This window comes from Callithrix jacchus, chromosome 5 (assembly GCF_049354715.1).
Source record: "Callithrix jacchus isolate 240 chromosome 5, calJac240_pri, whole genome shotgun sequence".
Classification (NCBI taxonomy): domain Eukaryota; kingdom Metazoa; phylum Chordata; class Mammalia; order Primates; family Cebidae; genus Callithrix; species Callithrix jacchus.
Window position 1 is genome coordinate 2392059 of NC_133506.1, and position 27442 is coordinate 2419500.

The window sequence follows — 27442 nt, forward strand, 5'->3', positions numbered from 1 at the left end:
CCTCTACCATGCTTCCTACCTCCAACTGTATTCATCCTCATGAATAACCCAACCTTTGGCTCTTATTTCCAAGATAAACTATAGGTATAGGCCATTAGATAGCAACTCCTTAGACCTTTCTCATCAAAGAAACAAGCCTGCCTCCATCGACAACTGTATTCAGTATTCCCATTTGCATAGTGGGGAAACATCTTTGTTCTTGTCAAAGGCTTAGGGTAATTCTACTTGTGTTCTAGAGAGGTGTCGTCCAGTAGAACTTTCTGCAGTGACAGAGATATTCTTGGTCAGTGCTGTCCCTTTCTGTGGCCACTAGCTGCATGCAGCTGTTGAGTACTTGAAATGTGGTTGCTGTAAGTGAGTAACTAAATTTTATTGTATTTACTATTAATTACTTTATTTTTTAGAGACAGGGTCTCACTCTGTTGCCCAGGCTGAAGTGCAGTGATGCAATCACAGCTCATTATAATCTTGAACTCCTGAGCTCAAGTTATCCCCCCATCTCAGCCTTCTGAGTAGATAGGACTACAGACACGTGCCACCATGCCTGCTGATTTTTTAATTTTTTGTATAGACAGCATCTCACTATGTTGTCCAGGCTGGTCTTAAACTTCTGGCCTCAAGCAGTCTTCCTGCCTTAGCCTCCCAAAATGCTGGGATTACAGGCATGAGCCACTGCACCCAGCTAATGTTAGTTTAAACTTTGGTTTGAGAGAGGGTCTTTCACTGTGTCCCAGGCTGAAGTACAGTGGCGTGATCATGGCTTGCTATAGCCTCAACCTCCTGGTCTCAAGCAGTCATCCTGCCTCAACTTCCCAGGTAGATGGGACTATAGGCACATGCCACCACACTTGGTTAATTTTTGTTTTTAACGTTTTGTTTGTTTAGTTGCTTGGCCTTTTTTTGTTTGTTTTTGTTTTTTTGAGACATAGTCTAGCTGTATTACCAGGCTGGAGTGCAGTGGCTCAGTCTCAGCTCACTGCAACCTCTACCTCCTGGGTTCAAGCGATTCTCCCACCTCAGCCTCCCAAGTAGCTGGGACTACAGATACCAGTCACCATGCTTGGCTAATTTTTTGTTGGGAAAGTCAAAAAGGAGGAGATAACTAATACTGTAAGCTTCCATAGAAGTGATGAACATAGAATGTGCTCTACAGCTGCACTCTGTCTCAAAAAAAAAATTTTTTTTAACTGTAATAAATGACTATTAACTAGGCCAGTCATGGTGACTCATGCCTGTAATCCCAGCACTTTGGGAGGCTGAGGCAGGCAGATCACTGGAAGCCAGGAGTTTGAGACCAGCCTGGCCAACATGGTGAAACGCCATCTCTACTTTTTAGTAGAGATGTATTTTTATACAAAAACTAGCTGGGTGGGGTGGTGCCTGTAATCCCAGCTACTTAGGAGGCTGAGGCAGGAAAATCACTTGAACCAGGGAGGCGGAGGTTGTAGTGAGCTGAGATTGCACTGCACTGCAGCCTGGGTGACAGAGCAAGGCTCTCTATCTCAAAAAAAAAAAAAAAAAAGATTACTGTTAACTATAGTCATCCTACAGTGTTACAGAACCCTAGTACTAACTTCTCTTATCTTGCTCTAATTGTTTTCTTTAACATCTTGCTTCCTCTTAACAGCCAAACTTTTAAGAGTTGCCTTCTCTTAAATTTGTATTTCTCATTTTCTCCTGAACCTTGTTTCTGTTGCCATCACTATACTCTCTCCAGGATCACTAGTGACTTCAGTGTTGCTAGACCAGGAGACAGTTTCAGTCCTCTCTGCCTCTGAGCTGTTTCTTCTGTCTGCAATTCTTTCTCTTCTCACCTAAGCCTATTTCTCTTCTTTCTTGCTCACTTAGTAAAGTCACTTTCCCAGGAAAATGTTTCCAGTCATTCTCCTGGCACCGTCGGCTACATCAGGTACCCTATTAGAACATTTCAAAACACCCTGTGCTTTTCCTTAGTAACTCTTATAACAAATGTGGTTGAATACTTTTATAATTATTTGTTGAACTTTAATCTGGGGCTGAATGGTTTCTGGGGCTGGGATTTTATTTACTTATTTACTTTTAGAGGCAGAGTCTCGATCTGTTGCCCAGGCTGGAGTGCATTGGCGAGATCTCAGCTCACTGCAACCTCCACCTCCCAGGTTCAAGCAATTCTGTGCCTCAGCTTCCCGAGTAAATGGAGTTATAGGCGCCCACCATCATACCTGGCTAATTTTTGTATTCTTAGCAGAGATAGGCTTTGACTATGTTGGTCAGGCTGGTCTCGAACTCCTGACCTCGTGACCCACCTGCCTCGGTCTCCAAGTATTGGGATTACAGGCATGAGCCACCTCACTCAGCCTCTGTTCAATTTCTTGTGATGCCCTTTCAGCCCTGAGTTCAGTTCTCCTGGTTGCTACGTGATTACTTATGTATTACTTTTATTTAGGTTATCAACATGGATTATGGAATGCAAGACAAGAATCCAATTGATCATGTTCGATTCTATTGTAAGAGTGACCCCAGCAAAGCGATAATGATTACTAAAAACCAGGTAACTACTTAGGCAGAACAAATATACTACAGTGGCACATAGCAAATATTTATATTAGCATTTTATATGTAAATTAGGTTTTAAGGCATATCTTTACAATTAAAATGGGCCTGGCACAGTGGCTCATGCCTGTAATCCCAGTACTTTGGAAGGCTGAAGTGAGAGGATTACTTGAGGACAAGAGTTTAAGATCAGCCTGGCCAACAAAGCGAGACCTCATCTCTACAAAAACTTAAAAAATTAGGCGTGGTGGCTCATGCCTGTAGTCCCAGCTCTTAGGAGGCTGACATGAGAGGATTTCTTGAGCCTGGGAGGTTGAGGCTTCGGTGAGGTGTGATTGTGCCACTGCTCTCCAGCCTGGGTGACAGAGGGAGACCTTGTCTCAAAAAAAAAAAAAAAAAAAAAAGGAATAGTTAGGAGCCTAGGCACCCGCTAATATCTCCAATGTGTAAATTCAAGGTGATAGTGAAATCTTTTTATTTTAAAAAAAGGTTTCACAACTTCTGCCAGAGAGATTTGCAGAGCAGCTGATTCGAGTATACTGTAAGAAGACAGATGCGAAGAGTTTGTATGCTGCACAGCAACACTTTGTTCAGTGGTGTTCTGACAAAAATTTCACCAAGCCGCAGGTAGGTGGCCTGTTACGAACTTTGCACAATTTTTTATTTTTTAGTAATAACCAAAAATAACTCTTATCTGATAAAAAGTTCTCATTTAAGTTATAGTTATTTGGTTATGGTTTTGAAAATTAAGTCTTTCACTTTGTTTCCTTTTAAAATGTCTAAATCTGTGTCAACCAGTGATTTCAGCCTACATGAGTTGGAATGGATATTCTTTATCATTACTGTCCTAATAATAAAAGATAAAAATGTGAACATGTAAATAATGCTTTCTTAGGCTCACCAGTGGCCTTGGAAGGTTAGTCATAGTGTCTTTCAGAGGTTACCAAAGCTGAGTAGTTAACTTGTTTAACATACCATTGATAATAGGCTGGGCAGGTGGGATCCCGGCACTTTGGGAGGCTGAGGTGGGCAGATCAAAAGGTCAAGAGATCGAGACCATCCTGGTCAACATGGTGAAACTAAAAATAGTAAAATTACTAAAAAATACAAAAATTAGCTGGGTGTGGTGGTACGCACCTGTAGTCCCAGCTACTCAGGAGGCTGAGGCAGGAGAATTGCTTGAACCTGGGGGCAGAGGTTGCAGTGAGCCAAGATGGTGCCACTGCACTCCAGCCTGGTGAAACAGTGAGACCCCCTCTCAAAATTAAAAAGAAAAAATTGATAATAGACTTCATGTTTCTAAATTTTGTTACTTTAGTATATTAGTTAACTATTTAAATTATGGAATGAGAGTAGAGGGAAGAGGAGTCAAGCCACAGTTGCCAACCCTGTAGAGAATGTTGTTAAAACTGTCTCTTACTGACCTACACATAGTAGGTGTCTGCACAGAGAATGCGGCCAGTTGGCATTTATTGACTGAACGAATGAATATAATTGTCAGGCAGGGAAAGAGTGCTTTACTGCCTTGTCTAGAACTCTCCCTCATACTCCCTGTGTGTTAGGTGCTAAAGGGAACAAAGTATAGGGTGAGACATGAAAGCATAGCTCAGAATGTTGGTGCTTTACCAAGTGCCACAAAGCGTGATCCAGATTAGATCTCTGAGGATTCAGAGAGTTGAGAGAGCTATGGGAGAAGCCGGGTGAAGGAGCAGGATCTGCTAGATCTAGAAGGCGTGGCTATGTTTGGATGAGTAGCAGGGAGAATGAGTGTATTTGGCAATGGGAGCAGCACAAAGGCATGACACTGGAATGACTTGAGAGTGTTTAGGGGACCTCAAGGAGGTCCCTGTCTTTCCAGGATAGGAAATTCTTACTGTTAAGTGTGGAGAGGTTAAATGGGAAGAGTGGACTAGATTATTAAACACCTTGGATAATTGGCTAAGAGATTTTTTCCTCTCTACAGCAGGGAGGGAATCATTGAGAGTATTCAAGAGTTACCATCCACTGTATGATCTACCTGAGTGTTTGTCATCTGCAACTACATTGAGACCCATGGGAATAAGGAAGTAGAATTGTCCCTTGGTGTCTGTGGGGAACTGGTTCCAGGACCCCCACAGATAGAAAAATCCACAGATGCTCAAGTCCCTTATATAAAATGGTATAGTGTTTGCATATGACCTATGCATACCTTCCTTTACACTTTAAATATCTCTAGATTACTTATAATACCTACTACAATGTAGATATTACACATCTGTAATGCTATGTAGTTGTTAAACTGTATTGTTTAGGGAATCATGAAAAAAAAAAACCTTTGTACATGCTTAGTGTAGACACAGCCATCCCCCACCCAATATTTTATATCTACACAGTTGCTTGAATCCACCCATGGATGCAGAGGGCCAACTGTTTATCTGTCCTAGGTAGTATGAAACTAAATCGCTGAAAACTCTAGCTGCGGATAGACTGGAACTTGGAGAGGCTGGAAACAGAGAGTCAGGAGAGGCTATTAAAGTTGGCCTATGTGGTGATAACTACTTCAGTTTGGTGTATTCACTCACCAAGTGTTTGTCCAGGCCCTGTGTTAGCACCTAAGGTAGACAGTTTCTTATTCCCATGGATCCCTTTTGGGTTGGGGATAACAATCTAGTTTGGGATAATAATAATTATTATGAATTTTGCTCCCTAAATTAATAATTATGGGAGCATGGTAAGTCCTTTGGGGGTGGGGTACGTACAGTCTTAGAGGAAGAAAAACGAGGAGGATGTAGCTGGTCTTGGTTGGTCAGGAAAAGCTTATTTTAAAAAGGGCTTATAGACCTGAAAGTTGAGTGAGGAGTTGTCTGGGTGAAGGGCTGGCAGCAGGAGGTGGGGGTAGGGGAGGGGCTGAGGCATAGACACCACAGGGTTAGGTCGGAAGATGAGAAAGAACATGGTGCCTTTTAGGAAGAAGCATAGAGTGTGGAGGTGTCTGGGGCTTTATGTAAAGTCCTGTCAGCCGAGAGAGTGGAGAGCATTAACACTGAAGGGTTTTAAGCAGGAAAGTGACATCTTTGTTTACATTTATACAATTCACTAGAGTTGAAATTAGAATGGGTAGAAGTAAAACAGTTGGCTATATACTAGGCATGGTGGCTCACATCTATAATCCTAGCACTTTGGGAGGCTAAGGTGGGAGGATTGCTTGAGCCTAGGAGTCGGAGGCTGCAGTGAGCTACGATCACACCACTACACTCTAGCCTGGTTGACAGAACAAGATGCTCTCTGAACAACAGCAACAAAAATGCTGGGCGCAGTGGCTCACGCCTGTAATTCCAGCACTTTCGGAAGCTGAGGCGGGTGGATCACCTGAGGTCAGGAGTTTGAGACCATGATCAACATGGAAAAACCCCATCTCTACTAAAAATACAAAATTAGTTGGGTGTGGTAGCACATGCCTGTAATCCCAGCTACTTGGGAGTCTGAGATAGGAGAATCACTTGTACCCTGGAGGCACAGGTTGCTGTGAGCCGAGATCTTGCCATTGCACTCCAGCCTGGACAATAAGAGCAAAATTCCATCTCAAAAAAAAGAAAGAAAAAAAGAAAGCTGGGTAGAAATAGAGATGAGTTTAAATACAAATATTGCTGATTTTGAGATAGGCCTTCAAGTACGAATATCATGACAATTGAATGACCTTTTTTTTTTTTTTTAGCTCTGTTGCCCAGGCTGGAGTACAGTGGCACCGTCTTAGCTCACTGCAACCTCCGCCTCCCGGGTTCAAGTGATTCTCTTGCCTCAGCTTCCCAAGTAGCTGGGATAATAGGCACGTGCCACCACACCCAGTTTATTTTTGTATTTTTAGTAGAGATGGGGTCTCATAACATTGCCCAGGCTGGTCTTCAATTCCCAACCTCGAGCAATTTGCCTGCCTTGGCCTTCCAAAGTGCTGGGATTACAGGAGTGAGCCACCGCACTCAGCCTGAATGATTACCTTTACTGAGGTCAGGAGTTCGAGACCAGCCTGCCCAACATGGTGAAACCCCATCTCTACTAAAAATACAAAAATTAGCCATGGTGGTGCACCCTATAATCCCAGCTACTTGGGAGGCTTCAGTGGGAGAATCGTTTGAACCCTGGAGTGGAGGTTGCAGTGAGCCGAAATCATGCCACTGCACTACAGCCTGGGTGACAGAGCAGGATTAAAATTAAATAAATAAAAATTTTAAAAACTGCTTTAATGGTTCTGTCAAGTCAAATACAGTGTAGTTCAGCAGAAGAAATTTAATGTGGGGGATGAGATACAAAAGTTTTGGCAGAGCTAAACGAGTACAGAGGACAGTGATTCAACAGCAGGAGGCTGCTACCACCTCTAGGATAGGAGAGACCAAGGGAGCAGGTGGGAGTCCAGGAGCTGGGGCATCTACAGAAGCTGGAACCACAGAATAGTCACTGCCACTGCCACTCGTGCCAGAGGAGGTAGGGAGAGAAATAACCTGACTTCTCTGCCCTCCTCTCACCTCCAGTCTCCCACCAGCGCATCCCATTGACCAAACCTAACTGAAAACCAACAGGCATGGGAACTGAAAAATGTAATTTACCGGAGTAGCTCCTATGAAACAGAGTAGGGAGAGGAGTGAAGAATGGGTCTGAGAGAAAATAGGCAGATGAAGAACAGGAATCCTCCTACCAGCATTGTATTCCTGGTACAACAGAGGCTCCCTAAGATCCTGTGTTATCTTGTAACCAAAGAGGATCTACCCACAGGTTCAGAACAGTTTAGCATAGAGTCAGGTGTTAGGAGGCTCTCTTCTTACCACTCTGGTTTCAGGTCATTGTATCACCTCGCTTTAGGTCTTCCCTTCATTTTGGGTAGAGGAGCTCCTTTGTCTGGAGCCTGTGCTGATGGGGCCAATGTTAGAGCTTTGATGCAGAGAAAAATTTAAAATCTGCATGTACATACTGTCCTTCCTCCCTTTCTTTGCCATCTTGTAGACCTGGGCCATTTATTGCAGAGGGGACCAGGCGTGAGAGAAGCCAGGGATTCAGTGCAGCCCACCTTTCTCCTGGGAAAACAGGACAGGGTTTGTGCTTCATGAAGGTGTGTGAAGGAGGCCATAGAGCTGGGCAGGGGTGTGCTGCTTCCAGTCATCCCTGCAGAGGCCAGTGGCTGTTTTCATGAAGGCTCCTCTTGAGTAAGGCTGTGATGTTTCTAATTTGTCCCAAGCACAGGGCATAGGTAATTTGGAGTTTCCCTAGAGTGAGTATACCTAGAAGCAATCTATATGCAAGACAAGGATGTGCGCACCTGAGACTCTCTCAGAAATAAGATGATACAGACTGGCTCTTCTCTGTTCCGTTTTTCTCTCTCTTCCTGATAGGATGGCGATGTTGTAGCCCCACTCATAACACCTCAGAAAGACGAATGGAACTACAGGGCTTCAGCCCAGAGTCCAGCTCGCCTCCGAGAAGCATCCAAAAGCAGAGCCCGGCTTTTTAAGGATGACCCGGTGTAATGTCTGCAGGCGGTTGTTTACAAATGCCCTCCCCACACAATTAACTTAGGGGCTTCAGTCATAGTATTCTGAAAATTTTATGACAACTCATGCTTTAATTTTGTATTTTGAATGTACACACATGCTGAAGAGAAGTAATTTTTAATCAAAGAAATAAGATGGTATTAGGCAAATCTTATTATATATGAAAAGCATTACCTTGCCTATTTTTAATATTAATTAAAGCTTTTCTCCTTTGGTAGTCTATTTTCTAAGAATAACAACTCTTATCTACTCTGAACTCTTTTTTTTTTTTTTTTTTTTTTAAAGAGACAAGGTTTTGCTTTGTTGCCCAGGCTGGACTCGAACTTCCCTGGGCTCAAGTGACTCTCTTGCCTCAGCCTCCCAAGTAGCTGGGACTACAGGCACATGCTGCCACACCCAGTTTACTCTGAACTTTTATGATAGATGTTTTTTTTGTTTTTAACATAGAAATGAGACAAGGGTACAAATTGGAATTAGGAGTTGACATTGTCATAGATAAACATGGCTAAAAACAAAACAGCAAATCCTGCCCCTCTGAAGAGTTCCCTGTCACCTCAAGTTTGAGGATAGTCCTCTTCAAGTCACCCTTCTAGCCCCCTACAAGCTGCCAGGTTGGGGTAAAGGGTAGGAGACAATGGCCAGGAGTGGTCTCCGACATGCTAGAGAGGCCTGATTAGGTTTTGGGGAAGATCGGAGAGCTCTGGCCTCCTCATGAGTGCAGCATGAAGGCGCCTCTTGTTGGGAGATCCCTATCCCCAGTGACAGAGGGATTCCCCAAACCAGGCTGTACCCAGGCTCAGTGGAGGCTCCAGACCTGAGCAGTATCTTTGTCTCCTGAATACTCACTCCTCCAGTCCAGAGGGCCTTCCCACTGCCCAGCCTGGAGAAGGCCTCTGCTGACCTGCTCTCTGAGTATCCTGGAGAGCTTGCCAGAGGCCATCACAAGCACCGTCCTCAGAACTCTTCAGACCTGGGACTTTGTTTTTACTGGTTCAGTGCATTTTGTATGTTAAAGAGCAAATACTGCACTGCCTGTGCTGAAATCAGTGACCACCCAGTGGGTTCCAGAATCCCCTAGGTAACTTGGTTTTCCCAGCAGTGGAGTGGGTACCACCTTGGTAGGGTAGTGCCCGTGTACCCAGGGCACACCTCATTCCCAATTCTAGAGCAGTTCACCAAGAACGTCTGCAGTTAGAGCCAATGCTGGTGGTGGCCAGAGGGTGCTGAAGATGCAAGCCAGTGGGGATGGCAGCCATGAGCCCTGAATGTCTTCTGCTCTGATGCTCCCTGGACTAGGCCTCCCTGGCAGACTGGGAGTGAGGGGCCCCCCAAGCAAGTAGGGGAACTCAGGCCACAGGGCAGCAGATTTCTCAGCAGTATGTCGCTGGCCACTGCGTAGCCAGATTCTGTTCCGTCCACATTGGGGTGAAGAGTACTTGGAATGTCTGCCATCCTATACGATCACTCCACCCCCCATCCATCCATCAGTAGTTAATAAGGGTTGGTTATAATTCATAAGACAATAGTTAAAACCCTTCTCCTCTCACGCCTACCATGGTGCTGTATTGGGGAGGATTTGTTCACGTGGGCTCAGCAACGCACAGCTGAGGTCAACCATGGCACTAGGTCATACCGGTTTTAGCCAGGGTGCCTCTACAGGGGTCAGACATGTGTTCAGACCTAAGGTTAAGAATGTCATATTTTTTTTGTTAAAATCATTTTATCTCTGTGTATCTTACCTGTAAATCATTGTGGTTTACTCTGGGATTTTGTAGTCCTGTTATTGTATCATTGTGCTATCTGCAAAACAACTTGAATCTATTTTGTATGGATCTTTTGTTACATGTAAGGCAGCTGCACTTTATGTTCTGTGCAACTGTTTCATTATAAGAACTCTATGCTATTTACAAGGTAACATTTTTCTTAAGAAACATCTTGGCCAAGGGAGGTAGCTCATGCCTGTAATCTCAGCACTTTGGCAGGCAGAAGCAAGCGGATCACCTGAGATCAGGAGTTTGAGACCAGCCTGGATAACATGGTGAAACCCCGCCTCTACTAAAAATACAAAAATTAACTAGGCTTGGTGGCGGGCGCCTGTAATCACAGCTACTCGGGAAGCTGAGGCAGAGGAATTGCTTGAACCTGGGAGGCGGAGATTGCGGTGAGCTGAGATTGGGCCACTGCACTCCAGCCTGGGGACAAGAGCAAAACTCTGTCTCAAAAAAAAAAAAAAAAAAAAGAAACATCTTCACTATTTGTTTAAAAATGGAAATTTTAACAGCTTAGCCTCTAGAGAGTTACTGAACGTGGTTACCTTGGGAATGTAAACAGAACTGAAGTTAAAATCACTGGCTCCTTCCATTGGTAAGGGAAACAGCTGCAATAAAGCTTCATGAATGTATCTCCATCCTGAAAGGTGTGTTCCTTCACCACTTTTTCTCATACTACGGTGTGTCCAGTTTGACCCTTCTGTGCTGAGGAAATGTGTTTTGTATGGGAATCTGTCCAGACATGTCTTAGTACCTCAGCACTGTTGGGTCTGTGGGAGGGGATGGTATTTAACAGGTTCTGTGGTGTTTGGTTTTCCTCATTCAGTCGCTGGTGACTAGCAGCATAGTGAAAAATCTTTTCTTTGCCAGGAGGCAGACACTAGCATGGAAAAGGAAATGGATTTTTCTTAGATTTCCAAGACCCAGTTGTGCCTGAAAACATGCACCTTCCTCCCTTTTAACCTTCCTGAGGTTCCTGTCTACAAAGGTTCTGCCCTCTTTGTCCAAATGTGCATCTTATTCATTTGCTGCTTTCATACTTTCATCCTGAAATTAAATCACAGAGTCACAGGCACCCGGTACTGGTGGCAGGCAGAAGGGCCTCAACGTGCCAGAGCAGCCCAGAGGAAGAACAACGCTGCTAGAGCCTTTCTTAGTTCCAGTGCTCAAGCCCAGGTGTCCAAGGTTTGACAACATTCTGTAAGTTAAAATCACTTCCACACATACAGAGTAAAATCCCACTTTTGTAAATATACACACTCATGTACATATTCATAGAACACTGGAAGGATATATATGAATATGTTAAGAGTTTCTGGAGGGTTTAATTTTAGGCAGTTTTAATTTTTTTAAATGTCTTCTGGCTTTTCTACTATAAACATGAATTAGTTGTAGAACTTCTAAAATGATGATGTTCATGAGGAACTCTGTGCTGCTTGGGTAGGGTGTAAGCATCTTTTAATCCTTCAGAGTCACCTCTGCAAAAGAGCAGTGCCTGCCCCCACCTGTATATTGGGTCCCCAGGCCACAAGAAGGCTGGCCAGCAGCCACAGCCCACTCCAGGGCCCTTCACCGTCTGTGTTTCGGAGAGCACGGGTGTCAGGGAGGCCTGAGTGGCATTCATAAGCAGGGCTGAGTACCTGTTGCCACAGGGCCATCAGCTGAGAAGCCAGGCCTCCAGCTCCCGGATGTGGAACTGCTCCTGCCGGGCCAGCACCTCATTGTTGAAGGTTGCACAAGGGTAGCTTCCGCCGTGAAACAAGTCTCCATCCAACCACAGCCCAAACTGGCCACTGGAGAGAAGAGGGCAGTCTTGGTGCGGCTCGCTCCTGCGTGCTGAAGCCCTCAGCCTCTGCCACCAGCATCAGCTCTTGGCCATACCGGGATAGCAGCCCAGGTTCACTTGTCTCATTGCCCCTTAAGCCAACTTATACTAAATTATTGGGGACTCAGCACATTGTTCCCCATGAGGTTAAAAGCATTTTTTATTTTATTTATTTATTCATTTATTGAGATAGAATTTTGCTCTGTTGCCCAGGCTGGAGTGCAGTGGCACCATCTTCGCTCATCACAACCTTGGCCTCCCAGGTTCAAGCAATTCTCCCACCCCAGCCTCCCAAGTAGCTGGAATTACAGGCCACTGACCACTATGCCTGACTAATTTTTGTATGTTTAGTAGAGGTGGGGTTTTGCTATGTTGGCCAGCCTGGTTTCAAACCCCCAGCCTCAAGTGATCTGCCTGTCTCAACCTCCCAAAGTGCTAAGATTACAGGTGTGAGCCAATGCACCTGGCCAAAAGCATTTTTAAAACAGTTCATTATTTTAATAAGTATGTACAGTGGCACAACCATCACCACAGCCCAGTTTGAGAACATTTGGAGCATTTTTAAGATGGCAATTCTTTGACCAAAGCTAGTACATCTCAGGGTGCAAACTCTGAGAGCCCAAATGCTTTAGAGCATCCATTTTAATCCCCTCATTTGACAGAAAACCGCAGCTGGAGGCAGGAATTGTATTCCTGCAGATCAGCCGTGGCTGATGAGTTCTGTGCCAAGCTGCCCCTCAATGGAAGCTTTTCAGGAAGTTGGGAGAGCAAAGAATTTGCCTGGTACTAATCAAGCAATGCTTTCATCTCTGCCCTCAGGATAAGGCACATGCCCCCGAATGTGAAGGTCACACCAGGATGAGATCAACTCTTTTTTTCCTAACTCTCTCCACTCCTTGTCCTTACCGAGGCAGGCTCCTGTAATGAGTTATGTCCCCTGCGATTCCTGGGCTGATGGAAAAACAAGGCACGCCCATCTTTTGATGCTAGCTTCATCCAACCATGTAGAATTCTATTCCCAAAGTTGCATGTGTTCAGACTAACTGTCACCAGCTATAACACTTCAGTGGGGGCGCTCATGCATCCTTTCTCCTAATACTGGTTTACATGACGGGGTTGGCTAGGGGGCTGACAATGAAAGGAACGGCCTGAGAGTTCCCCACCAGCCTTCCCGTTACATCCAGGGCAGCCTAGCCCAGCAGTTCAGCAGAGGGAAAGGAACCATAATACAGACATCCCAAGACTGGAGAGGACTGAGACACTCACCTGCCGCTGCCCATCATCAGTGAATCCAAGTCTCCCTTCACAAAGAAAGAGTTGCTTCCAGTCCACTTAAACACCTGGGTGACAGGAAAAAAGGCTCAGGTTACTGGCCGAGTGAGTCCCACCCTTGCAGTTTGACCCCAAACCACTGGGTGGCAGTGTTGTGGCGGGAACAGCATCCAGTCCCCAACCGCGCTGTAGGTGGGACTCCAGGCTCAAGGCTCTTAGGATTTCTTTTCTCAGTCCCCCTGGAGTCACCACCACATGCCCTCTAGTTTGAATTCCTACAGCCTAGAAGCCACTTTGTTCTAGAATAGGATAACAACCCCTGAGGCTTCCTGCTTCCAAAGCCAGGAGTTGGGACTGATACTGCCATTAATTAACTGACTAATCATGGCCTCTCACCCAGGTTACACCAGCCTGCCTGGCCTTAGTGCTGCCTCACATCCAGCTCATTAACAAGCCCTGCGGCTCTAGACATATGCCTGTCTGCCCCCATCTCTACCCCGTCCTCTGCCTGGATCACAGCCTCCCAGCTGGTCTCTCTGCCTCCACTGTCTATGCTTACACAGCCATACCCACACTGCAGTCTGTGTGATCTGTTCAATATCCAAATTAGATATTACCACTCCTCTGCCTAAACCCTCTTATTGCAATGGGGATAAAATTCAACTCTTTAACAATGGCCAGAAATGCAGCCCGGGGCCTGGCGCAGTGGCTCATGCCCGTAATCCTAGCACTTTGGGAGGCCAACGCCAGAGAATCACTTGAGGCCAGGATTTGAGACCAGCCTGGGCAACATAGAATTCATCTCTACAAAAGCACTTTTTTAACCAGTCAGGTGTGATGGTGTGCACCTGTAATCCCAACTACTCAGTAGGCTGAGGTAGGAGGATCACTTGAGGCCAGGAGTCTCCTTGAAGCCAGGAGTTTCCTTGAGGTCAGGAGTTCTAGACCAACCAGGGCAACATAGTAAGACCCCTCCCCTAACTCTAAAAAAATTTTTTTTACCTAGCTGGTCATGGTACTGTGCACCTATAGTCACAGCTTCTAGGGAGGCTATGGTGGGAGAATCACTTGAGCCCAGCCAGGAGTGTAAGCTTCGATGAGCTATGATTGCACCACCACACTCTAGACTGGGTGACAGAGCGAGACCCCAACTCCAAAAAACAACAAAAAACTTCAAAACTTAAAAGTACACTTAAAAGCGTCAAAATTTAAAAGCGGATTTTCTCCCTGACCCCTTCTCCCTCTTATTGACTACACGTTAGCTACACCAGCCTTTCCATCTCTGGAACACTCAAAGCCCATTCCTGCCCTAGGATCCCTCTGCCCAGAATGTTCGTCCCCCAGATCCTCAGAGGGCCCACCTCTTATCCTTCAGCCCAAATGCCATCTCAGAGAAATTTCCTGGACCACCCTATCCGAAGTAGTCCTTCCTCCCAGACCCTGTTTTACTTCTATTTATTTATTTTAAAGATGTACGTTCCATGTGGCCTGTCTTATTTCTGGCTGTATTCCTGACAAATATGTATTTGTGGGATACATAAATTATTGAAGAGTCAAATTAGTTTTAAATGGCTGCAAATGGATAGGATGTTACTGCCTTAATCAGTGGCCCAAAATGCTGTGAGCAACCAAAGGGTTTTAGCAAAAAACAGACTAATAAGAGATACATCCTATGCTCAGGAGGGATGAGATCATATTAACAAGTGACCACAAGAAGACAGAATCATTCAAGTCCTCCTCTACTTTCTTCAAGGACATGACCTTGACCTGAAGGAGTAAGGTAAACATTGCTGTGGAAGAAATTAAGACCAAGTTCATGGTGCCGCTTGGAATCGTGATCAAGGGACTACCAGGAATTCATGGGGAATACAAGTGCCAGAAGACCAAAGATAGGTAAGAATTAAGCAATTTTTTAGAAGATGACTTTCCATAACAATAGGCTGGAAAGACAGATTCCCCTGAAAAACTTAATTCATTTCATTCAACAATTTTTTTTTTAAAGATGGGGTTTCACCATGATGGCCAGGCTGGTCTTGAACTCCTGACCTCAGGTGATCCACCCACCTCAGCCTCCCAAAGTGCTAGGATTACAGGTGTGAGCCACCACGCCCGGCTTCATTCAACAATTTTTTAAAACATTTTTGCACCAGGCACTCTTTTTAGGCACTGGGTAGAATGGTGAACACAACAGACAAAAACCTCTGCTTCAAAGGACTCACTTTCTAGTGGGAGAAGGCAAGTAACAAAGTAAAAGAAGTCCTCTGGCCGGGCGTGGTGGCTCATGCCTCAGCACTTTGGGAGGCTGAGGTGGGTGGGTTACCTGAGGTCAGGAGTTTGAGATCAGCCTCACCAACATGATAAAACCCCATCTCTACTAAAAATACAAAAATGAGCTGGGTGTAGTGGCAGGCACCTGTAATCCCAGCTACTCAGGAGGCTGAGGCAGGAGAATAGCTTGAACCTGGAAGGCGGAGGTTGCAGTGAGCTGAGATCACGCCACTGCACTCCAGCCTGGGCCACAAAAGCAAAACTCTGTCTCAAAAAAAAAAAAGTTATCTGTTAGATGATGGCAAATGCTAGGGGGAGAAGGACACTAAGGGCTTCCTAGGGGTACGTATTGTCATTTTATTTATTTATTTTTTAGAGACAGGGTTTGTTTTTTTTTTTTTGAGACAGAGTTTCGCTCTTGTTACCCAGGCTGGAGTGCAATGGCGCAATCTCGGCTCACCACAACCTCCGCCTCCTGGGTTCAGGCAATTCTCCTGCCTCAGCCTCCTGAGTAGCTGGGATTACAGGCATGCGCCACCATGCCCAGCTAACTTTTTGTATTTTTAGTAGAGACAGGGTTTCACCATGTTGACCAGCATGGTCTCAATCTCTTGACTTCGTGATCCACCCGCCTTGGCCTCCCAAAGTGCTGGGATTACAAGCTTGAGCCACCATGCCCGGCAAGACAGGGTCTTGTTCTGTCATCCAGGTTGGAATGCAGTGGCATGATCAATGACAGCTCATTACAGCCTAGAATTCCTGGGCTCAAGTGATCTTCCTGTCTTAGCCTCAGGAGTAGCTGGGACTGCAGGTGTGTGCCACCATACCCAGCTATTGTTTGCTTTTTCTAAAGATGAGATGTTACTATGTTGTGAGGGCTGATCTTGAACTCCTCAAGTGATCCTCCCACCTTGGGCTCCCAGAGTGCTGGGATTATAGAGATGAGCCACCACGACTGGCTGGGTGTTGCCATTTTACATCAGAAAGCGAGGGAAGCCTTCACTGGGATGGTGACATCAGAACAGAGAAGGGGGTGGGAATGGAACCATGCAGAGATCCAGTGGAGGGACATTCTAGGCAGAATAGCATCTGCAAAGGCCCTGAGGCAGGAGCCGGCTGGCATGAGAACCAGCTCAGAGGCCAGTGTGGTTGGAGCAGAGCGGGAGAAAGGAAAAGTAGCAAGACATGACATCAGATAGAGGCCAGAAGGTGTAGGACTTGTAGATCATTATACACAGTTGTGCTTTTCTCCAAGTAAGAGAGGAAGCCAAGGAGCGATATGCTGTGAATTCTAGCTTCCCTTTTTCTTTCTTTTTTTTTTTTTTTTGTTCAAGAAGGAATCGTACTCTGTTGCCCAGAGGAGTGCAGTAGTGTGATTTCAGCTCACTGCAACCTCCGCCTCCCAGATTCAAGCGATTCTCATGCCTCAACCTCCTGAGTAGCTGGGATTATAGGCACATACTTCCATGCCCAGCTAATTTTTGTATTTTTAGTAGAGATGGGGTTTTACCATGTTGGCCAGACAGGTCTCAAACTCCTGACTAGAAGCTGTCAGTGCAGTGGAAAGAAAATTTTAGACCATTAGAATTATTCTAGGATTTAAGCTTAGGAAGGCAAGTGGTGATAAGTAGTACCAGCACTGGCTCACCATGCATCACTGACCCTTTCCTGGATCCTGGGAAAATTGATGGAGCCCCTGTGACTGATGGCAGCAATGCAATAGATACAGTATATTTTGCTGTTAGCAAGGTAGTGCATAGCTCCTTGTGAACTCCCTCTCATGAGACCAGGTGATTGTGTGATTGGACGTGTCTGAATGAATCTTGGTCTGTGCGTTGGACAACTCTCTAATAGCAAAACACCTGAAACGAGTTCATCCACTGAACAATTAAAAAAAAAATTTTTTTTTTTTTTTTAGAGACAGCATCTCACTCTGTTGCCCAGGCTGGTCTTGAACTCCTGAGCTCCAGCAATCATCCCACCTCAGCCCCGCAAAATGCTGGGATTACAGGTATGAGCCAGCCACCGCACCTGGCCATCTTTGGTTTTGTTTTTGTTTTTTTCCTATTTGTAGAGAATGGCACCTCACTCTGTTGCCCAGGCTGGTCTTGAACTCCTGGGCTCAAGAGATTCTCCTGCCTCTGCCTCCCTAAGTGCTGGGATTATAGGCATGAGCCACAGTGCTTGGCCTGGCCATTTTTATTAGTAGTAAAAATAGTATGCTCTGTGCCCAGCAGGTACTGCTCAATAGCTTCAGTTGATGAATAGCCCAGAGGCAAGAAGTCTTTGGATGGAAGGCGTTTGGGATTGTGATTCTCACCCAGCTCCTTGGCAGCTTGTGCCACCTGACTGTACCAGTCACTCTTCCGCTCATCATTAATTAGAAACTTGAGCTCTGACTCACCACCCCCGACCCTTCCCAGCGCCCTGGTAAACTTCACCATCCATGTGAATCCATCCAGGGCCTCCCCCAGAGTGGGTTTCCACCACTGTCTTTTGTGGTCACATCTGAGAATTTGTCCTCACCAGGGATGGCAGGTGGCTCCTCCACAGCCTATTTCAAATGTCCTTCTCTCCTGTCTTCCAACACATTGTTCAGCTGCTGTTGCTGCCCCAAGTCTTTGACGTCAAGGAGAACTCTCGCCCTGAGTCCACCTTTGCCTGGGTGCCCCTCAGCGCCCTGGCCTCCCTCCCCTCCGTGTCCAGTCTGAGTTCTATGGTCCATATTGTATTTTCATTACGTTCAACTTTCTTGGTTCCCTCCACTGTTAAACCCATTTGGCAAAATCCCAACCCTGGCGGCCCACTCTCTGCAGTCCACTCTCTGCTGCCCCCACTCTGCAGGACTGCGCCGAGCAGCCAATGCTGCCAAAGAAGCAGGCACCGAAACAGCAGCGCCCTGACCTCGCAACACCAGATGCCACTCGCACAGCCCAGCAGCGCTTCTGCTGCTCTGACTCGAGCTTTCCAGCAGGTTTCCCTGCTTCCCTCCCTTCCCACACCTGTGATGACTGTGATATTCCCTTCTTCGCCCTCCTCTAGCAGTGACCTCACCCCATATTTATTCCTTTTTTTTTTTTTGGAGACAGGGTCTTGCTCTGTCACCCAGTCTGGAGTGTAGTGGTGCGATCACAGCTCACCACAGCCTCAACCTCCCGAGTTTTTAAAAGATCCTCCCCCCACAGCCTCTCGAGTAGCTGGGACCATAGGTGTGCTCCACCATGTCCAGCTAATTTTTGTGTTTCTTGTAGAGGTGGGGTCTCCTTATGTTGCCGAGGTTGATCTTGAAATCCTGGCCTCAAACGACCCATTTGCGTTGGCCTCCAACGCAGGCCTGAACCACGGTGCTCAGCCTCCATACTTCCTAAGAAGCCTCTGGCTGAGTCCTCCTTCGTCATCCTGCCACCATGCCCTCAGGTCTACCTTGGACCATCTTGTCTTCCCAGCCTGTGCCTGGCAAGCACTGTCCTCCCTCCTCTCAGCCAGTCAGCAGTACCCAGAGACCCACCAAGCATGTTTTAAATGCAGGATGGGCAGGTCAAGGGGGATGCTCTGCCCACCCCTGCCCTGCTCATTCCCCCTGTGGAAAGATGGTGGCACACCAGGCAGCCCATCATGAAGGATGGAGCTGGGGGGCCACTGGGACCCCAGGAGCTCTGTCTTGCCACACATCCCACTCCCCCCATGGAAGGTTGGAACATCACCTTCAGCTGTGGAGAGAAGGAGAAGAGGAATGTCTCGCCGGTGCCATAGAAGCCTTTGCTGAGTCGGAGAGCCGAGGAGGAGAAGGCTCCAAATATCTGGAAAGCAGAAGTTGCAGTCTGCAGCTGTGAGGGAGCTGGGGGTCCTCTGGCAACCCCCATTCTCCAGATTTAGTAACATGGGCTCATCCTAGAGGGCACCTGGGAAGCTGGGGCAGAGCTGGGGCATGGGGGCTGCACACCCATGAACAGGAATCCTTATGCATCCTTCCCTTAACGCTCCCCAAGGAAGAGCTCCTGGTGGCTCCTCCTCTGGGCAGTCAGAGCCCTCCTTTTTCTCAAATACACTTATTCTAGGCTGAGTGCGGTGGCTCACACCTGTAATCCCAGCACTTTGGGAGGCTGAGGTCAGGAGTTGGAGACCAACCTGGCCAACATAGCCAAACCCCATCTCTCTACTAAGCATACAAAAGTTAGCCAGGTGTGGTGGCAGGTGCCTGTAATCCCAGCTGCTTAGGAGGCTGAGGCAGGAGAATCACTTGAACCTGGGAGGTGGAGGTTGCAGTGAGCCAAGATTGTGCCATTACACTCCAGTCTGGAAGGCAAAGTGAGACTCTGTTTATATATATATATATATATATACTTACTCTATACAAGTAATCATACAAAAAGTGGAAGTTATAGACAAGCAAAAGAAAAGAAGTAAAGCTATCTCCCAATCCCCCTCCTTCCCCAGGGTAACTGCCTCAATATTTTTATGTGTTTCCTTCTGACATCAGTTTAATGCCAGTGTATATCTTTTTTTCTTTTCTTTTTTTTTTTTTTTTTTTTTGATAGGGTCTCACTGTGTCCCCTATGCTGGAGTGCAGTGGTGTGATCCTGGCTCACTGTAGCCTCAACCTTGCAGGCTCAAGTGATCCTCCTGCCTCAGCCTCCCTGCAAGACCCTCGGCCCCAGTTGCTGGGACTCTAGGCACACACCACCACACCTAATTTTGTTGTTGTTTTGTAGAGATAGCGTCTGGTTATGTTGCCCAGGCTGGTTTTGAACTCCTGGACTCAAGCAATCCTCCTGCCTCAGCCTCCCAGGGTGCTGGGATTACAGGTGTGAGCCCCATAGTTTCTTCTGCTTCCGAGGATGAAGATGCAGTTTTACAGTTTAATGATTATTTGCTTTCTGTCTGACCCTTCCCCCTGTTAGACCATTAGCTCCAAGAGAGCTGGGGCCACTTCTGGGTTGATTCTGCTCTATCCCACCTGTCACCTGGCATGCAGAAGCTGTCTCATGTAGATGTGTTGAATACATAAATGGGGAATGGCTCTGAGTGGCCAGGTCTCGTTGCTATCATCAGTGTCCATTACAGGTGACTCAGTCACTCTGCCTGCTCATCCCTGAGCTGCCCTGGGGCAAGGCCCACAGACACCCAGAGCCTTGGGCGGCACCCATGCCCAGCTCACCTGCCCGTCCTGGTCCCTGAGTGCGAGCAGCACTGGCCCACTGCAGCCCTCCATCCGCCGGTACAGGCTCTGCAGGCTGAAACCGTCCCTTGACGTGCAGAAGACCAGACTCCAGGGATGGCCGGTGACTCTTGGTGGGAAGTGACAGCTGAGCTGGGGACAGGGCTGGAGGTGAGTGAAGGAGTTCTCCTTGAGCCCTCCTGCTATGTCCTGGGGGTGGGCTTGGACAGCCATCATGCATCCAGCACAGTGCTTTACAGGCGATAGAGCTGTTTCCAGGGACTTTCAGGCCATGAGCAATAGTCCTTGGAGATAGGGGTTGTTATTCCCATGTTACAGATGAGGAAACAGAGGCTCTGGGAGGTGGAGCAACTAGCCCAAAGCCCACATGGGTAGTGAATGGCAGAGCCAGGATTCGAACTCAGGACACTCTGCTTGGTCACTCTGCCCCACAGAGGCCAGAGAAGAGGAAAGATGCTGAACCCTTCCTCCTGACCCTCCGTCACTTCCTCCCATCCCTCTCTAGCTTTGGCCTCAGTTCCCAAGGGCTGCTTCTATGTAGGAATTAGTCTCTTTCTTTTTTTTCTTTTGAGACAGTCTCACTCTGTCACCCAGGCTGGAGTAATGACACGATCTCAGCTCACTGCTACCTCCACCTCCTGTGTTCAAGTGAGTCTCGAGCCTCAGCCTCCTGAGTAGCTGAGACCAGGTGCGCACCACTGTACCTGGATAATTTCTGTATTTTTAGTAGACAGGATTTTGCCATGTTGGCCAGGCTGGTCTCCAACTCCTGGCCTCAAGTAATCCTCCTGCCTTGGCCTCCCAAAACATTGGGATTCAAGCGTGACCACCGCACCTGGCCTAACCTCTTTCTTTACCTGCTTAACCTCCTGGCCCAGTGAAGAGGGAGGTGCTAGCAACACTGGATGATTTTACACAAAAGGAAAGCAAAGCCCAGAGGGAAGAAGCAATTTGCTGGAGGTAATGAAAGGTGGGAGCAGAGCAAGAATGACTCTAGGTGTCCCTGGGCATAGCTGGTATAGGGCAGGAGGGTGAGACCTTTAGGTTTAGGGCTGAAATTCTTGTGCTGTGGGCAATGCCCAGACCTGCCTAATCTCTGAGGCACTCAGAACCTGGCTGGCTTCTGTCAGCTGGGGCACCGTGGGATCCTCAGGAGCAGCAGCTGAGGCTGGAGCTGCCTCCTCCTCCTCCTCTTCCTCTTCCTTACCCTCCTCCCCAGACAGGGTGTCCTCCGCCTGGCTGGGCTGTGAAAACACAAAGAGACCTCATAGGTCCAGGGACAGGAGGTCACAGCTTCCACCATCTCCTGAGCCCGAGAGCCTCCACAGGCCACCACATTGCTCCCTGCCCTGGCCCTGGTAACCCCTGGCCCAGCCCAGGGTAGGTGGGGGTTTCCACAGCAGACAGGATGCCACCCTGCTGCTGGCCTGCTTCCTCCCTGGCCCCTGTGGGCCAAAGCCAGGAGCAGAGTCCCCATGGCTTCTGCCAGCACACCATGAGGCTTGGATGGGGCCGTGGGCCCTGTGGTTCGTTGGCCTGTTTGCTCTGGATCCTGGGAGGGTGACAGGGATCAAGTTCTAAGCTTGGGAGCAGAAGAGAAAGCAGGTGGTGGCCCAGCCCTGGGAGCTTCAATTGTGTGTGTTTGTACATTAAATAATGACAACAACAAAAAACCACCCATGCCCAGGCCTGTGTTCAGTGTGCACTGTCTGTGATCTCTGCGTATTTTTTTTTTTTCTTTTGAGACGGAGTTTCGCTCTTGTTACCCAGGCTGGAGTGCAATGGTGAGATCTCGGCTCACTGCAACTTCCGCCTCCTGGGTTCAGGCAATTCTCCTGCCTCAGCCTCCTGAGTAGCTTGGATTACAGGCACGCACCACCATGCCCAGCTAATTTTTTGTATTTTGAGTAGAGATGGGATTTCACCATGTTGACCAGGATGGTTTAAATCTCTTGACCTCGTGATCCACCCGCCTCAGCCTCCCAAAGTGCTGGGATTACAGGCTTGAGCCACCACGCCTGGCCGATCTCTATGTATTTTTGAGACAGGGTCTTGCTCTGTCACCCAGGCTGGAGTGCAGTGGTGCAGTCTAGGCTCACCGTGACCTCCAGCTCCCAGGTTCAAGCGATTTTCTTGTGTCAGCTTCCCCAGTAGCTGAGATTACAGGCTCCCACCACCATGCCCGGCTAATTTTTATATTTTTAGTAGACAGGTTTTACCCATGTTGGCCAGGCTGGTCTGGAACTCCTGACCTCAGGTGATCCACCAACCTCAGCCTCCCAATGTGATGGGATTACAGGTGTGAGCCACCATGCCTGGACTTCTGTGTATTTCTTCTTATCGGCATTTTACAAAGGAAGAAAATGAAGCCTGAAGGCTTCCCCGTTAAGCCGGTGAAATGGCAGGTACAGTCATATGTGAGATCATATATGTAGGTTCATGTAAAATGTGTTTGCTCACGTGAATTGTGTGTTGGCTTGGAATACAGTTGTGTAGGCAAATCGATGTGAGAAGGTATTGAGTGTAAATATGTCTGTTTACATATCAGTGTGTTTGTGTCAGTTGGGATAGTGTAAATACGTGTCCAGCAGGGACATCATTAGTCATTCACTCATTCATTCATTCATTCACTTGAGCTTCCACTCTGTACCAGAGTGTGTTTGAAATGTGTGTGTGTTTGAAAGTGTGTATGTGTTTGAGTGCATTTGAGTATGCATGTGTTTTCAAGTGTGTGTATTTGAGTGTTTGTGTATGTGTTTGAGTATGTGTTATATGTGTGTGTGTTTGCATGTGTATGTGTATGTGTGTTTGCATGTGTGTGTGCATGCACGCGTGTGTGCCTCCACACAATGACCTTGCAGGCCTTTCACAGGAGGAAGAGACCTCTTAGGGACTGAGTGACGGACAGGAGCCCCCCTCCTGCCCTCCTCTGTTCTCCAGGCTCAGGCCTGAGGCAGGGTCTAGCTGTGTGTGGCTCTGGACAGCACTCCATCCAGCACCCACTCCAGGGAGGAAGGGACAGAAACATCAGTCTGTCCCCCTTCAAGGCCTCAGGACCTTGGAGCACGGGGTTTAAGATCCCAGGTTCCTGAGTCAGTCCTTGCTCCAAACCCCAGGCCTGCCAGGGAAGACTTGAAAGGGGAACAAGTCACTGCCTGCATCCAACCCTAGCCCAGGCCCCACCCTGCTGGAGGCCTCACCTCCTTCCACCTCCCAACTTGCACCACAGCCGGAGTTGGAGCCCTTACCAGCCGAGTGTACCGCCAGCGGAGACCTCTCATTCTCCTGTCCCTGCCCGGCTGGCCGTGGGCAGTGAGTGAATCCTCAGCCCTGCCCAGAAAGAAAGCCTTGATAGGTGAGGCCTACAGATGAGGAGAGGCCTGGGGCACACCCAGCTAGCTCCAGGCCCACCCAGCTGCCCTTTGCTCCCTCTCATCTGTCACTCCCAGGCCAAGCTGCTGGGTGGGTCTATGAGCAACTTGGCATTCAAGGCTTCATTTGCAGTTAGCGTCTAACGTGTTAATCATAACACCATAAATTCTAGTTGCAATTCCCTTCCACCTCCTTGCCCTTCTGGCAGCCTGGCCTGGGGGCTGTGGCCCACAGGGCAGATGCCTAAGTCCCAGGCTGGAGCCTCTAGTTCCCCGTATTACCTTGGATAAGCCCATTTGTACCCCGAGCCTCAGTTTCCCCATGCATAACATGTAACATGTTGAACCAGATAATCTCAAAGCTTTCGAAGGACTGACAGTCTGCAATTCACTTCCCTCTCCAAACTGATGAGTGCATTAGAATAGAAGCTAGAAGGGGGCATGCCTAGAGCAAAAGAACAGATATGGCTAGGTGCGTGGCTCACGCTGGTAATCCCAGCACTTTGGGAGGCCGAGGCAGGCAGATCACTCAAGTCCAGGAATTTGAGACCAGCCTGGGCAATATGGTGAAACCCTGTCTCTACAAAAAATACAAAAATTAGCTGGTCATGGTGTCATGCACCTCTAGTCCAGCTACTTGGGAGACTGACATAGGAGGATCACCTGAGCCTGAGAGGAGGCGATTGCAGTGAGCCGAGATCTCACCACTGCACTCCAGCCTGGGCAACAGAGTGAGACCCTGTCTCAAAAAAACAAAAGAAAAGATTATTTTAAAAGCTTTTTTTCCTAATTAAAAAGTGATATTTGGCTGGGCGCAGTGGTTCACACCTGTTATCCCAGCACTTTGGGAGGCCCAGGTGGTTGGATCACCTGAGATCAGGAGTTTGAGACCAGCCTGGCCAACATGGTGAAACTCATCTCTACTAAAAATACAAAAATTAGCCAGGCAGTAGTGGTGTGCACCTGTAATCCCAGCTACTGAGGAGGCTGAGGCAGGAGAATCACTTGAGCCTGGGAGGCAGAGGTTGTGGTGAATCAAGATCGCACCACTGCACTCCAGTCTGGGCAAAAGAATGAGACCCTGTCTCAAAAAAATAAAAAAATAAGTAAATAAGTGATACTTAGATATTGTAGAAAATTTGAGAAACTGGTAAAGAATAAGAATATAAAAACATTCACAATTCCATCGCTCACATATGCATTCTCATCCCCCCAAAGTGTATTTCCCAGTCTTATATTTATTTCACGTAGACACATGAATACACGTTTGTAAAGGGGGTCACACTATATGTTCATACCATACTGACCACGCAGCTTTTTGTTTTTTTGTTTTTTGAGACAGAATCTTGCTGTCACCCAGGCTGGAGTGCAGTAGCGTAATCTTGGCTCACTGCAACTTCTGCCTCCTGGGTTTAAGAGATTCTCCTGTCTCAGCTTCCCAAATAGCTGGGATTAGAGGTGCGCCCCAACACGCCTGGCTAATTTTTGTATTTTTAGTAGAGACAGGGTTTTACCACGTTGGTCAGGCTGGTCTCGAAGTCCTGACCTCAGATAATCCGCCCTTCTTGGCCTCCCAAAGTACTGGGATTACAGGCGAGAGTCATGGTGCCTGGCTGACCACGCAGTTTTTTACTAATGACAATCGAGAATTCTCCAAGGCATCCTACACCCTTGGTGCGTGATTACTCCAGTGGCCGCATATTATCTCATCTCAGGACGTTGGTAATTTATTCCCCCTGCTGTTGGACATTTTGTTTACTTCTAATTTTCTCTATTAGCAAAACGGCAATGAACGTTGTTTATAACTCTGATTGTATCCTTTATGATAACTTTCAAAAGTTGAATGCTGGGTCAAAGGCCATACACCAGGTTAAGTGTTTCCAACCAGGTTTTCCAGGTGCTTAAAGTTGACCCATGTCCAAGGACTTTTAGGGAAGCTCAAGGTCATATCTTTCTGGTCATCAAACCTTATAATCCTCAGATTATAGATAAGGAAACTGCCATTCAGAAGAGGGAAGAGTCTCATCAGTCACATGACCCTGTAGTACGGTGGTTAAGAGGAAAAGCTCTGGAGTCAGGGAGTTTGTATCCTGGTCTTGGCACTGACCTAGCTGTGTGGCTTTGGGCAAATTACTTAACATCTCTGTTCTTCAGTCACTTCACTTGTAAATATTAATATCTACATCTACATCAGGGCTGCTATAAGAGTAAATGAAGATAATGCCTAGAGAGCTAGAGTGCTAAGCCAGGCATCCAACCTCCTGACCTCAGTTTGGTGAGATAACCCCACAGTACCTTGTGTTGTTTGTGGGTGCTGGGTGAGTGGCAGTACTTACTACAATCCCCCCACACTGAGTCTTTGAGAGTCAAGGGCTGGAATCCCTGACAAGTGGCCCCTCAGCCTCCACCTGGTTGTCTCTGGGACAGGCAGTCACTTGGTCAATTGCAGGGAGCTCAGAGGGAGAAAGGAAAGGAGGGAGCCATGAAGGATGTACTCACTGTGCCCTTAGTGTATCTCCTGATCCCCAGAGAGAGGGCTACACCTGGTACTGACCCTGCTCACCTGGTGGTCTGTCTGCGGCAGCTGTGGCTTTGATCCCTGGTCCCTGGGCAGGTGACTGGCCCTTCCGCCCCGGTCTTGGCTCCAGGCTTTCCTCCCTAGCTCTTATATCTGCCCAGAGGACAGCAAGCCTGGCCCTGTGCCCACTCTGGTTCCAGCTGAGAAGGCCTGGCAGTGATTATGACACATCAGAAACTCAAATGCCACAAACATACACAAACAAGACCTTGTCATCCCTCTGGCCCCAGCTCTGCCCCCAACAGCCCAAAGAGGTGAGGATACCAGGTACTTTGACTCTCCTGAAGCCTCTCACCGCAGCTGCCAGATGGCAGAACCTGGTGCTTGATGGCCACCTCTGAAGACCTTATAACCCTTGGACTATAGATATGGAAACTGCCATTCAGAAAAGTTTCCTTATAACCCTTAAGGTTAAAATCTGCAATAAAATCACCAAACCTGAGGTGGCTCACACCTATAATGTTAGGATTTGGGGAGGCCCAGGAGGGAGGATCGCTTGAGCCCAGGGGTTTGAGACCAGCCTGGGCAACATGGTGAAACCCCAGCTCTACCAAAAAAAAAATATATAAAAATTAGTCGGGTGTGGTGGCACATGCCTGTAAGCCCAGCTACTCAGGAGGCTGAGATGGGAGGATCCCCTGAGCCTGGGAAAGTTGAGGCTGCAAAGAGCCAATATCACATCACTGCACTCCAGTCTAGGTGACAGAGTGAGACCCTGTCTCAAAAATAGAAGAAAATAAAATCTGTGCTATACAAACACTACAGGAAAGGATGAGGTTGTGGGGTTCTCTGTCAGTCACCCTCTGCTCCAGGCCCAGCAGGCTTGGCACCTGCTGGTTTCCTCTCAGATGAGATGAGGACATTTCTCACTGGAATGAGGTGACATTAGGTGAGGTCACACACAGGAAGCCTTGTTTAGCATGCCGTAGACGCTCCTTTGAAGAGGGGGCCACTTCTCTGTTCCCAGCTCACAGTAAGATCTTGATGACTGCTCTGTTGTTGACTCACAGAACTCAAAGCTGGAAGGGGCTTCAGCAGCCTGACCCTGAGGCAGGAATCCCCTGGAGAATGTGCCCACTGGGTGGTCACCAGCCTCTGTTAGGTAGGTGAGCCCACCGTTTCACAGGTG

At 47.6% G+C, this 27442-nt stretch overlaps 2 protein-coding genes across 7 annotated transcripts in view; one reads left to right on the forward strand and one right to left on the reverse strand.

The window, feature by feature from the left end:
• The window catches only part of SAMHD1 (SAM and HD domain containing deoxynucleoside triphosphate triphosphohydrolase 1), a 72167-nt gene extending 52956 nt beyond the window's left edge, over positions 1-19211 (forward strand). For 2 of the 5 annotated variants that reach the window (XM_008995428.5, XM_008995429.5), the window contains 3 exons: positions 2426-2530; positions 3022-3159; positions 7893-10452. In XM_008995428.5, the coding sequence (XP_008993676.3) occupies positions 2426-2530; positions 3022-3159; positions 7893-8027 (378 nt within the window). In that variant the 3' untranslated portion in view covers positions 8028-10452. Of the gene's footprint in view, positions 1-2425; positions 2531-3021; positions 3160-7892; positions 10453-10884; positions 11094-14670; positions 14811-17103; positions 17197-18029 lie in introns of those variants that run through there. The other 3 variants (XR_013535012.1, XM_078371014.1, XM_078371013.1) reach the window with 3 other exon arrangements.
• TLDC2 (TBC/LysM-associated domain containing 2) lies at positions 11334-26375 on the reverse strand. Of its 2 annotated transcripts, XM_035297985.3 has the most exons (7): positions 26299-26375; positions 23613-23694; positions 21450-21608; positions 20344-20496; positions 18890-18985; positions 12912-12985; positions 11334-11613 (listed from the first exon to the last, which is right to left on the reverse strand). In XM_035297985.3, the coding sequence occupies exons 2-7, from the start codon at positions 23643-23645 to the stop codon at positions 11478-11480; spliced, it is 651 nt and encodes a 216-aa protein (XP_035153876.1). In that variant the 5' UTR covers positions 23646-23694; positions 26299-26375; the 3' UTR covers positions 11334-11477. The 2 variants fall into 2 exon arrangements, with proteins under 2 accessions (XP_035153876.1, XP_054112832.1); XM_054256857.2 differs by lacking the exons at positions 18890-18985; positions 26299-26375 and having other exon boundaries at positions 23613-23706.
• Between the last annotated feature and the right edge of the window lie 1067 nt (positions 26376-27442).